General features: G+C 51.3%; 1 protein-coding gene across 1 annotated transcript; it reads left to right on the plus strand.

Annotated features, from left to right (window-relative positions):
• The first annotated feature begins 1,818 nt into the window (after nucleotides 1–1,818).
• Nucleotides 1,819–8,739, plus strand: LOC121443894 (spermatogenesis-associated protein 31D3-like). Its single transcript, XM_041645646.1, has 5 exons — nucleotides 1,819–1,905; nucleotides 3,005–3,259; nucleotides 4,137–4,176; nucleotides 4,728–4,785; nucleotides 5,034–8,739. The coding sequence occupies exons 1-5, from the start codon at nucleotides 1,819–1,821 to the stop codon at nucleotides 8,737–8,739; spliced, it is 4,146 nt and encodes a 1,381-aa protein (XP_041501580.1).
• The last annotated feature ends 4,482 nt before the right edge of the window (nucleotides 8,740–13,221 follow it).

Here is a 13,221-nt window from a genome sequence, read left to right on the forward strand (position 1 = left end):
CAAAACCCACCCATATCCCATCTCTTTGGAATGTGGGCGTCATTCTCTAGACTCCTTCCTGCTGTCTGTGGGCACTGGTGTCTTTGGGGGAACCTAGAGAAAACCAGGATAATTGGTAAGTCTTGACGAGAGTAGTCTGTGAGATTGGATCATCTCAGCCAGCAGTCTTGAAGCTGTTTTGGATGCTGAATTCTGAGGAGACTGTAACAGGCATTTTGAGATGCTGGATCACCTGGGCCATCCATTTTCACTGGTGGTTGGTCCCCTTGTTCTGAAAATACATAAACTTTTAAAGGTAACATACATATCTATATTAGTACAAGTATAGACTGTACTAATATACACATGATTTGTGTATATTAGTTTTGTACACATCAGCCAAAGATGATATTTTATGTTTGAGCAAGTAAAATACACGTTACATGTTTTGTAGGTATTCTAGGCTTATTTCTTTGTGTCTATAGCCAGGATTTTCGAGGGGTCCCTCCTGATTAAACCTGATCCAAATCAACCTGAAATGAATCAACAACCTCTCATTCCTGTGGAAATAAAAGCATAACTTCTTCCCTAACATAATACATTTGTTCACTTACATTTTCAAGTTAAGACGTTTTAAAATACATATGTTGGTTTAATTTAGCAGTTTCTCTCACCCAATGTCTCTAAGCAGAGCAGTCTCCTGTATCTAGAAGTGCCCTGTTCCCAGATTGCGCTAAACTAATCCCAATGTGACAGAGCCCCCACCACAGCCTTGTCTATGAAGCCTGCGCTGGTCCTTAGTGCAATCTAGTGTGCCCAGCCTTTCACTCTGTGACTCGCTACAGTTTGCTGGTCCCAGCAGCCTTCCCTGTAAACCCGCTGGCCCTGAGCTTCCTCTGGCTTGCCTACCAGGATGCACTGTTCCATGACCAGCCTAGTTGGGCACTTGCCTGTAAGGTTGTCCTGATACCAGTTTGTACAGTTCTTTGCAACAACTGCAGCCAGCAGAGTAAAAATACATGGGAGAAAAAAGTTTATTTCTACACAACAAAGTAGCTTGTGTTGGTTTAAGCTTCTGGAGTCTGACCCTGTGTTTTATTTTAGGCATAATATGTATGCATATATACGTGTAGTAATAAGGGGAGGCGGGGCTGCATCCCCAGCACCCCGGCAGCCTGGCTAGCTTATGCTCCGAAATAACAACACACAAACTGTATTCATTTAAACACTGCTTGGCCCATTCTCTTCTAGGCTAATTCTCACATATTAATTTAGCCCATTTCTAATCATCTGTGTATAGCATCCCAAGGTGCGCTTACCGGGAAGATTCTAGCCTATGTCCATCCTGGGTCGGAACTTCATCCCAGGAGCAGGGCATGGCGTCTCTCTCAGGCGTCTGCTCCCGAGAGGAGAGCTGTCGACACTGAGCTCACTTCCTGTCCCTCCCAACGTTCTGTTCTGCTTACTCCTCCCACCTATCTTCTAACCAATAAAATGGGCCAAGGCAGTTCCTTTATTAGCCAATGACCTTCCTCCATCATATACGTATACATACATATATATACATATACACATATATAAGCCAATATATACATATATTTTTTTGTTAAATCAGTCTGGTCCACACTGCCTGTCCTAGGATCAGTCCTGTTTTTGCAACTGATCTGGCCATAAGCCCCACTGTGGTGATTTGAAAGAAAATGCCCCCCAAAGGGAGTGGCACTCTTAGGAGGTATGGACGCATTGGAGGAAGTGTGTCACCATGGGGGCAAACTTTGAGGTCTCTTTTCTCAAGCTTCACTCAGTGGGACAGTCCGTCCACTTCCTGCTGTGTGCAAGATGGAGCCCTCTCAGCTCCAGCACCATGTCCGCCTGCACACTGCCATGTTCCCCATCTTAATCATAACGGACTGGACCTCTGAAACTGTGAGCTACCCTCAATTAAATGTTTTTTTTATAACAGCTGTTGTGGTCATGGTGAGCCCTAACTAAGACACCAACAACTAACTCAGGTCTCTTCACAGCAATGGTGAACCCTAACTAAGACACCCACATTCCCTAACTTTCCCCACCCGAACCTCTTTTGCCAGATTGTATGCTGGCCACATTCACCCTAGTCTGTTTCTGGTGTACCTTGGTTCTGACTTTCTTGTGAGCTTGTCCACATGAAGCCAAATTTAAAGCACAAAGCTAAATATAAACTGAGTGCATGTCTGGTATTCTTGGGAATAAGCTTTACATTGTTTTCTGGCTGATGAAACTTATTACACATTGAGAATGTCTTGTACCCCACACAGACATGTGCACATATTCTGATTTGTCCAACTGAGGACAATTTATGAAGAGACAGTTTTCTGATTTGATTGTGCCTCTTATTAAAGACATTACAGGGGGGCTGGAAAGACGGCTCAGAGGTTAAGAGCACTGACTGCTCTTCCAGAGGTCCTGAGTTCAATTCCCAGCAACCACACGGTGGCTCACAGCCATCTGTAATGAGATCTGGTGCCCTCTTCTGGCCTGCAGGCATACACGCCAGAGCACTGTATACATAATACATAAGTAAATCTTAAAAAAATAAATAATTAAAGACATTACAGGCTGATTCACATGCAAAATTTACTAACTGATTTGAAAAGAATGTGTATAAAATAACTTCACGTCTTGGGCCTATGTTAATGGAAGAGATGGCCGTTCTGTACTTAACATCTACCGTGATCCTACAGTCCTCAGGCAGTTAATGTCTGAGCAAAAGCCAAGGTCCAGACACCATGAGGTACTGGAACCGCTGAGGTCCAAATCAGGTTCTCCAAACAGCAAGAGGGTTGGGTGACCACCTGGGTTGCTGGTGAAGCAAACAGAAAGTTCCCCAGAGGAGGAAGGTGTGAGTTAGGAGCAGATGGAGGAGGGGAGCAGCAGGCTTGGGCAGAGGGCTCTGAAGAGCTCCTTGGGTGGGGGAAGGGCTGGAGACACACCCTCATCCCCACCCTCAGGAACCCTTGTGACTCTGCCCTGCTCTGTGATGCAGGCCTGGGACTCCAGTCAAACTCAGGAAGCCTCAGACTCAGTCACCTCAGGCAGCCATGCTGTTTACACTATGGAGAAGATTCTCTCATCTCTGAATAGCCTCGCTGAGACATGGCTGACCTTTGGCTCAGCTTCCTATCATATAGACCTCAACGACACCTTACTAGGTGGGCTGGGGTTGCTGCTTCTCTATGTCTGCTACCTGATTGTGAAACTGGTTTTACAACTACTGTGGAGAAAGAAATACACCCAAAAGGTAAGGAAGTAGGGTGGGTTCCCAAGAGACAGAGTCTTCGTTGGTGAGCTACACATCTGTTCATTGGCTATGGGATGAGCTTGACTGTCAGAGGGGTGTCTGAGATGGAACACTGAGGAGAGGGGAGGGGAGGGGAAGGGATGGGGATGGAAGGGAGGGGAGAGGAGGGGAATGGAAGGGAGGGAAGGGGAAAGGAGGGGAGGGGAGGAGAAGAGAGAGAAAGATGGGGAGGCAGAGGAGGGAAGGGAAGGAGAAGGAAGGGAAGGGGAGGAGAAGGGAGGGGAGGGGATAGGAGAGGAGAGAGGAAGACAGGGGAGGGAAGAGGAGGTGTAGGGAGAAGAGACCACTGTTCTAGGAGGTCTTGAGAGGGATGCAGGGAGGACTGAGCTTTCTGTCTGGGACCCATCTGTGTGTGGCTGAAGTTCCCAGGACAAAGTACAAAACTGGTCCTAGTGGCTTGGCTACAGTCTTTTGCTCTCAGAGTGAGACCAGCCTCTCCTGACTCATGAACCCACGGTCCATCCCCACATCGTGTGTCCTTTCCCCTTCCTTCTTCCATGCTGAACTGGTCAGGATCCCAGTGCTGAATGTTGGTGATGTCTCTGAAGAGAACATAGTACCCAGTCCTTGGCCCCAGGACTCAAGCTTTAGTAGGAGCACAGGTGTAACCTCTGTCCTCAGAGAGGACACCACGTTGTCCTTTAATTTTCCAATGGAGGAGAGTGAGAATAGCTAGTCACCTTCGCAGTTAATCCTGGGACAAGCATCTCACTCTGCAGAGGACCTCGGGGTGTGCCTGGGTAGTGGAGGTCTGGACATCTTAGAGAGAAGTAAAGCCAGGAAGTCCCACACACTCATTCTACCCTTGTGTTAACAGCTGCAGGAGAAAGCCAAGGAAACCGGGGCGGCTCTTAAAGGTAGGTGTCTGTCTTTGACCTCGTTTTCCCAGGCTCCCCAGCATGTCCTTTCCATAAAGTTAGAGGTCTCTGACCCGAGGGTGTCACTTGCTATACATGGTCCCCTCGTCAGGAAAGAGAAACTCATATAAAGACAGTCAGACCCAAGAAAGTTCTCTGAGTGCCCTCCATCCCATCAGGCTTATGAAGCAGGGACAGTCCTGGGCAGTGGGCACTGTCCCTCGGGGCTCCTGTGGGATGCGGAGGAGGGTGTGCTGCTGCTTGGGGCATAGGCTATGTCCCCTGATGCTGTGTTCAGTGCTTCATCCCTGAGAGCTCAGACCTGAAGGGAGCCACTGACCAGCGTTTCCTGCTGTGGTTTTGAGTTTCACGTGAGGCCACAGGTGGAGGGATTTGCAAATGGGGCTGCGCAGGTGTGGCCATTCTGAGTGTCCTCGTGGTTCTGAGTGCTTTCAGGAGTGACTAGCCTCCGTGTTTTCTTCTAACTTCACTCCTGTGTGATCCTCATGTCCCCCTCCATTTCACCTAGTCCATGGTCTTGCTTTTTTAAGGTGATGGAACTGGCCAGAGAGCAGAGGAGAGAGGGGAGCTGCAGACAACCCAGCAAAGGTGATCCGTTTATGCCTCTCCTGGTCCCTTTGCCCACATATCCCATGCTTCCCAGGAATCCAATGCATCCTGTCCTTGTCAGTGGAGGAGTAGATGTGGCAACAGGGCATGGGAGGAGGGTATAGAGGAGAGCCACGGATGGGGCAACGTGAAGGGACACCCCGGGTGTCTGCACTCTGACTAGGCGAACAGGCCCTCGTTTCCACAGGCTGATCCCAATTGTAGCTTGAACCTCTTCTCTCCTGCAGACCCTTGGGAGAGCTGGATGATGCCTTTCAACGTGGATCGCGACATCCAGATTCTCTCTTCAACGAGTGTCCCAGAAGCGCCAGCAAGGTCAGTTCTCTGCTCTCCCAGGCCACCCCCGAAGATGGCACTGCCGCTCCATCCTGCTTGGCTTCCACAGCTCCTGTGACAGAGGGCTCACTTGTTCTGTCCCCTCAGCTCACAGTGAGCCAGCCAGGACGTCCAGCACTGGCCATTCCACCGAGCCCTTCCAGTCTCTCTCCTTTTGCTCCCCTAGAGAACTTGCTTTCTCCCACAGCGCTGGGTGACTTTCTGATACCGGAGCCAACGCCTCCCTTGAGCCCTGAATTTTTCCCGGACTCTACCCCACCCTATATACTTGCCTCTTTGACTCTTCCAACAGAAGAAGCACAGGACTCAGAAGTGGTCTTCCCACTGGAAGCCACTAGATCTCTGGTAAGCAGACCCAGTGAGGTGTCTGTTAATGTCACTGGCTATGAAAGACAACCAGCGCCAGACCCCTCCCAGCAGCGGCCTGCGGCTGATGAGCTGTTATCTTCCGATTTGGCACACTCCTTTAACCAACCTCTCCCAGACCCCTACGCTTCTCAAGTCCCCTTGTGGGGAGGCCGTCTAGAGTCTGGAAACTTCTTGGCTCCTGACTCTGATGCCCTGGTACGACTCAAAAGGCAGGACAGAAAAGGGGGTGATTTCCATACCACAAGCGATCCAGAGAACAATGAAGGTTTTATAAAGTCACCCCATTCTTTGGAGAAGCGGTCCTCCTCAGAACCATCGGCTAACCCGCAGGCTTTGCCAGCCTCTCATTTGGCAAGCAGCAAAAGCAAGCACATGTACCAGCAGGTCCCTCAATCCAAGACCTCTGGAGACGATGCAGAGTCTAACCCCTCCCTGCTCTTCTGGGGTCCCCCCTCTCTACACAGCGAGGCCTTGCATCCTACCACTCCTGCCGAGAGTGACCATTCCCCAACACCCGTCTACTTCAACAGTATGGCTGAAGCCTCCACTGCCATTACTCTCCCCACAGCTCCTCTGGTGACTGAAAGTCAGCCACAGACACAGTCCCGATCGCATTCCCAAGCTGACCCTCGCACTGAGTCTCAAGCTCAGCCTCAACCCCACACCCCAGTCTTGGTTTTGACACATTCTCCTCAGTCCCAGCTTAAAGTCTGTGGGGTGCAATTTCACAGAACTCAGGAAGCACAACCTCTTGGTCCGTCTGAAATACAGCGTCTGGAATACAACATCTTGAAAAAGGAGCAGGAGAAAGTGTGGGGTTTACCCTCTGTGGTCCAAAAATCCCAGGATACTTTTTGTCCCCCACCTCCCAAGCCCTCATTGGTGAGCCGGTCCTTCAAGTCCCAAACTCCCAGGCCCATCCTTCTTGGAGACTTTCCCCTCACCAACGAACTTCGTAAGAAACTGGAGCACCACCTCCGGAAGAGACTCATTCAGCACCGCTGGGGGCTGCCGCACAGGATCAATGAGTCCCTGTCACTAATGTACCCTCAGTCAGAGTTGATGGAGCCCTTGGAGTCAGGGAGGAGTCGTGGCCTCTCCTGGATCTCTCTCTTTAAGCATCGAGGCAGCATGGAGTCCTATGCCACAGTACTCAGTGGATCTGGAAAATCTCGCAATAGTACCTCAGAGAGTCATCCCCTAGCAGGGACTGAGGTCAAAGCACAGACATACAGTCAAGATACTGGCCAAGAAGACCATCTGCAGAATAACTTCCGGGAGGGCCCAAGGAACAGTCTAGCATCTGCTTTGAAGACAGACCAGGAGCATCTTGCTGGGAGTCGGTCAGACCAACTCTCAAGTCTCTTACTAGTGAGCCAGTGTCAGAAAAGGATTGAAAACGCACTGGAAGAACACTTCCACAAGAAAGCTCAAGAAATCCGCAAGGGTCAGATGCCCAGCACTGTGGAGAAATCCTGGCGCTCTATCAATGAGCCACAGCCTCCACCTGAGACAACCCCCGGGCAACTGAAAGATCTGGCACTGTTGGCAGGCGAGGAAGACGCACTGATAGAATACCAGCATGGTTTGTTGCTCAGTCAGAGCAAAGAAAAGGTCTTGGAAGAACACATTAAAACCTTCGGCAGGAGGATGACATTCGGTCTTCCCCAAAGAGTTGAGGAATCCCTAGAGTCCTACATGACACAAGCAGAACCGTCTCATTATTTCTCTCAGTTCCACGTTCACCCCCACACCGTAGCTGGAATGGATTCCGGCCAGTCCTCCAGGTTCCTGCAAAGACACCCGAGTGGAGACGGAATGAGGACAATGAATGCCGTGCCCACCCGAGGAAGGCGTCTTTCTGCTTCCTCACCTGTGGGCAAGATAGAGCCGGCCTCTGAGCACAAGAAAGGTGTTGTAGACAAACACCTCAGCATAGCTCAAAGTGACAGAGAGCCGATCCAGTCCTGGATACCCAGTACGGTAGACAAAAGTAGCCTGCAACAGTCTGGATCAAACAGACAGAGCCCAGAGCTGCCCGTGAGACCAGACGGGCCAACAGATGAGACACTGGCTTCCAGCACCGAGACACGGGGGCCTCAGGGGCAAAGGAGGAGCTGGAGAGATGGCTCCATGACTGAGGGGACCACAGAGCTACTCAAGGGACAGAAACACCCTGGTCTTCACCCACAGTCCCCGAAGATCTTGACTGTCCCCCAAGACACATGCTCCCCAGGAAGCCGTGGGAATCCATGTCAAGCCATGCAGGGAATATCAGTTCCCCACAACCCTGAAACATTTGATTCTAAAAGTCGAGTGTCCAGAGGAGTCGTGTTGCCCTCAGAGAGGGGGCTTCACATCCAGGCCACGGGCGTGCCTCACGTGTCCTCGGCCTCAGAAGAAATGACTTCCAAATGCCAGGGCCCCTCCAGTGGGGACAAGACAGCTTCTCAGGTGCTGCAGGTGTACTTGCCCACTGTGGGAGTCAGCATGGAGCCGGGACAAGGTCCCTGGTTTCCCCCACATTCCTCTAGCAAGTGCCGGAGCCAGGCGTGTTCCCCAGCTGCCAAGGGAGTGTCCCCACCGGCAGCCGAGTCAGGAAAATTTGGTGGAGGAGATGCAAGCTTAGGGTCATCCCAAACCAGAGGGAAGAGGCACTCTGTTCAGGCCAGGGCACCAAAGGAAACACACGGACACACATCTTCCCTGGCACTGACACCTAAGGGGCAGCCTCCGGAAAATCAATTCACCAACCAGGTGAAGTGCTTCTGGCAGTGGATGTCCCCTGGGAGAAAACACAAAGGTCAGGAAAAGTCCCTGGCCAAGGGCAACTCCTCATCACCATCTGGGAAGGGCAAAAGCCTCGTCAAAGAGAGATGTGAGTTTTTTGGGAACATTGAAGCTCAGAGTTGTGTGAGAGACCCTGGGGTGATCCTCAGAAAACAGCTAGGGCACAGGCATGGGACAGTCATCCCCTGTCCCCAGGCCACTGGGCCTTCCCTCAAGGGGTCTGAAGAAACTCAGCAGGCCCAGGCAGGGCCTGTCAAGAGGCATCACTCCCGCAGCCAAGCTGCCCACTCTCAAGTGCAAAGGTTTGGGTTCTGCAGCCCAGAACAAGGGCAGACAACCCTCAAGAGATGTGGCATTGCAGGAAAAGCTGAGGTGGTGGAGACCTCCCCGATACGTGCCTCACAGGGAACCCGAGTCCCGCCCAAATCAACTCTGTAGGCGTCAAGCTGGGCAGGGTGTCCGGGCTGCCCTTCTCCGCGTTGAAGGCAATGTTGGGAGGTCTGCTTCCATTACCCAAACAAAATGCTTGTCCAGATTTCCCGGGGACTATGTTTTCTACCCAACAATAATTTTTTCTTTGCTGACAGTATTGATTTTCCCAATAAATTTGCTGAAAATGTGTGTGTATGTGTATGTGTATATATGTTTGTACCAGAGCTGGACTTAGGGCTTCAGCTTTTACTCTCTGCCTCTTTGTGCTTCTTCCAAAAGACTCGCTATTTCCTGAGATTCCCTTTAAAGGATCTCAGGATCCTTTATCCACATACCAAGAAGAGATTCTTCATTCCCTTCTCTTCAGGGGAGGTAGCTTTGCTCTCAACCCTGTCTGTTAGCTCACAATTTTCCTCCCAGACCTTCTCTGTGTTCTTGAGACCACCTCGTTTGACAAGGGCAGGGAAGTTTCTCCGAGGGACAGATGTCAGTGCTCACATGTCATGGTGCAAGCCTTCCTTAAGTTTCCCCCTATTGCTGCAAAGGAGCCTGTGCGATTAAGGAAGAAAATCTAGATTGCTTAAACCAAGCCCTAGGAGCACCTTGTTAAGGTCATTGGATTACTGGTGGGGCAAGGAGTGGAGCATGCTGCATGGAGTTGGTTAAAAGGGAGACGGGGACATTTGTGTGGACGAGATTCAGGTAAGACATTCGGAGGATTGGAGGGCCAGGATGTGTACCGGGGAGAAGCGAATGTGTCATACTGCATGAACTAAAGTGGGGACCAGAGCGGCCCCACACACCACTTGGCAGTAGGCATTGTATTGAGAAGAGAAGCATGGCTTGGTGGCAGTCTAGGGTGAGCCAGGAGATAACTTGGGCTGCCCAGTCCAGTAAGAGTTAACTTGCATGATTTGGGAAAGAGTAAACTGGGTAGACAAGCCTGGGTTGGGAGGCTGCAGGCATGAGGTGGCCCTGCCCTTCAGGATGGTAGAATTTCCACACTGTTCACTGAAAGGATATCTGAAGAGGTAAAAACAGGAAATAGGGACTAAACCAGGCTTGGGGGCCAGTGGGACTGGTATGATGGAGGCTTAGCTCTTCCTCAGACTCCACCTCTTAGGACAGGACAGACATCAAAATGTGGCCCTCAGTGGGGTGACTCCAAGACTTGTGGGTATGCAGAAGCTGGAGGTACAAGCAAGATGGTGTTTGAGGAGACAGAAGGACATGCAAAAGCACCCAGGACAAGGAGGCTAGCAACCATACTGAAATCAAGTAAGAGACCACCTTGGCCCAGCAGCCTCTTCTCAAGTCCACATCCCGAGGTCACAGAGGCCTTCCTGGCCCTCACTCGAGGCTAGTCCTCTGCCTACACCCACAGCCGCCGCCACCTCACAGCGCACAGGTGTACTTTGAAGGCATCTCCACCTAGGATGTTACTTTTATTCAGCTGGGTGGACTCGAGTCACTAGGTAAGTAGATTTTGTCTGGAAGGGACCAAGTCAGAGCCCTCAGTGGGCTCCAGAAGAGGACCAGGTAAGAGCCCCACCTCTCCAGCAAAGTGTCTGCATCGAGACCTTAGTCTTTTCTTCAGAAGAGGGTGGACTGACAACCGTTTCGGTTTTGAAAGTCATTCTAAGCTCAACTCTTCAGAGCCCTAGGTTTCCCTATGTAGAGCTTTGTGTGTGTGTGTGTGTGTGTGTGTGTGTGTGTGTGTATGTGTATTATGTGTGTGTATGTGTGGTGTGTGTGTGCACGCATGTGTTCTAAAGTGAGCTGAGCAACTGATCTGGGTGTCAGTGTATACTATAGTCTGGCAGGCCAGGTGGCTTTGGCATAGGGTAAGTTGGTAGCCTGTCACTATGTTGTCACTAGTGGGAGACAGGAGACTAGGCAGTCTGGCAGATTTGCTAGCCACAAATGGGGAATGTGAGATTGACTGTCAACCGCCTTGGACCAGGGGAAGGTTGGGGAATGGAGATCGAGGAATGATATAGAAGGGCTGGTCACAGGGCACTGGACTGGGATGAGTCCAGAGACAAGGGAAGCCAGCCAGCCAGCCAGGTAAGGATCAACTGCAGAGCTAGACAAGAAGGCTACCTTAGGGTAAGACAGGCAACAGGTAACACTAGAGCATGTTACGGAATGGGACATGCTTGGTGGAATACAAGTATAGGTCAAGTGAGGGGGAACAGAAAGGTTACAGGCCAGGCAACAGCAGGCCGGGTGAGGGGGGAGAACGGGTGTCCATGTGGGCTAGGATGAGCTATGGAACAGAGCAGCTAACAGGCAGAGGCGGTGAGCTGGAGAACCTGCACTGCCGTGTGGATTAATGCAAACCAGAAGTGGGAAAACCGCCAACTCGGGTAGAGGAAGGCTAGGAAGAGCTGGGAGAAAATGCCCATCAGCTGACCGTGACGCAGAGAGCTAGGCTGAGCAGGGTAAGTGGGCATGGGAGACAAGCGGGATGTTACCTGGGCACACTGGGTAGACCAGGTTACAGCAGATCTGAAGCAGGGTCTACAGTGTCCGTGAAGAGCAGTACGCCCTGGGGAATACACGCTCTCCGTGGAGTAGAACGGCACCCAGCACCATAGACGGCAGACAGAGCAGGGGAGCCAGGCTGGTTGCAGGCCACACTGGGTATGTGTGAGACTGCAGTGGTGTGGCTGTATGGCTGGGTGACTTGGGCAATCAGGCAGCCTAGCAAACAGACCACGCCGAGGTAATCTGGGCAAATGCCCAGCTGGTATACCGGCTAGTTGGCCATGCAAGAGGATGCACTGGGAAACGGCTTGTGGAGCAGGCTGCAGTGAGTGGAGACAAATGGACTGAGAGACTTGGGAGGCCTGCGCAGATTGCCTGGGGAGCAGGGCTAGGATCTTCTGGGGGTAGTCCCGCTGACAGAACAGGAGTCAGCTGCTGTGTTAGCATCAACTGGTTAGGTTGGCAGGGCAAGACAACGTGAATGAGGGTAATTCTAGGCTGACAGACCAGGCAGACATAGTTACCAGGGTTGGTTAGAAGCCTGGAAGAATGTTGTGGAGATGTGCTGACTGATTTTGTCAGCCTGACACTGGGAAACGGCTTTTGGAGCAGGCTGCAGTGAGTGGAGACAAATGGACTCAAGTCATCTGAGAGAGGGAACCTCAACTAAGAAAATGCTTCCTCCATAAGATGGGTCTGTAGGCAGGCCTGTAGGCGTTTTCTGATTTCATGACTGATGGGGAAGACCACACATTGCGGATGGGGATAGTCCTGGGCTGGTGGGCTGGGTTCTATAAGAAAGCAGGCTGAGCAAGCCATGAGGAGCGAGCCAGGAAACCGCACCCCTCCATGGCCTCATGCTCTTGCCTCTAGATTCCCACTCGGTTTAAGTTCCTGCTTTGACTTGTAACTTGGAGTGGTAAGTCAGATAAACCCTCTCCTCTCCAGGTTGGCTTTGGTCATGTTTCATTCCATCAAGAAGATCCAGAAACATGGTTAGTTGGGGAAATGGGCATGCGGCAGGTCAGGTGCAGCCCCAATGCCATGCAGCACTAGGTGGCATCACCATGTGTACTTCATAGCCCATGGAAGAAGGCATGTAATGTCAGGCAATGGCCCGCACTGGTAGGATGGCCATATGTAAATTCTGACCCTGGCAGTAATGAGCTACACAACACCAAAATCAGCCCCTCAAGATACTGCTAGGGTGGCACTGGGCAGGAAGGTATGGACGTCTGGGGACGCAGGGGTCAATAGGCGTCATCCCTTTGAACAGTAATATCCTTCCTCTCTCTGTCACGCGTTCTTACTCAAATACGCATACATCTCTCTTACTCTTGGTTCTGAGAGGAAGGTGACCACTCAGGAAATGTTTGGCTGACAGCAGGGTGACGATTTTCTCGGGGAGTATCGTCAGTCTACAGTGTAAAGACGGAGCAGAACTGTTTTCCTGGGTGGTTTTCTAGTGGACACATCTCAGTGGCAAAAATGGAAGGGCATGATTTCCCAGGTCCGTCGAGCAGCACCCGCCAGCCTGTGTGAGCAGCATCTACTGTGGTGGATCCTTCCCAACCAGTCGTCTGGAGCAAAGGCCCCAAATGTGCTGTTTCCTGAAAGCCAACAAAGGAGACCTCTGCTCTTAAGGATAGGAAAGCCGGGGAGGGGGGTAGCGGGCTCTGCCACCCACTGGCAATAAGGATCAGCTGAGAGTTAATCGCACCTAAGGCACCTGACATCCATTCTTAACAAGAGCCCCAGGAGCCTGGCAGTGGTGGTGCACACCTTTGATCCCAGCTAAGGTAGGCTAATCTTTGAGTTCAAGGCCAGCCTGGCCAACAGAGGGAGTTCAGGACAGCCAAGTCTGCCCGCCCTATCTAAAAAAAAAAAAGAAAGAAAGAAAAAGAAAAAAGAGAACAAAAACAGCAAAAAACTAAGAGTCCAGGGAACCAGGCCACCTCTCAGAGGAACACGGGAGCGGGGAGCCGGGGCGGGCACTGG

This window comes from Microtus oregoni, unplaced genomic scaffold (genome assembly GCF_018167655.1).
Source record: "Microtus oregoni isolate MIOR12 unplaced genomic scaffold, Mior012 000114F_ref0000099, whole genome shotgun sequence".
NCBI lineage: Eukaryota > Metazoa > Chordata > Mammalia > Rodentia > Cricetidae > Microtus > Microtus oregoni.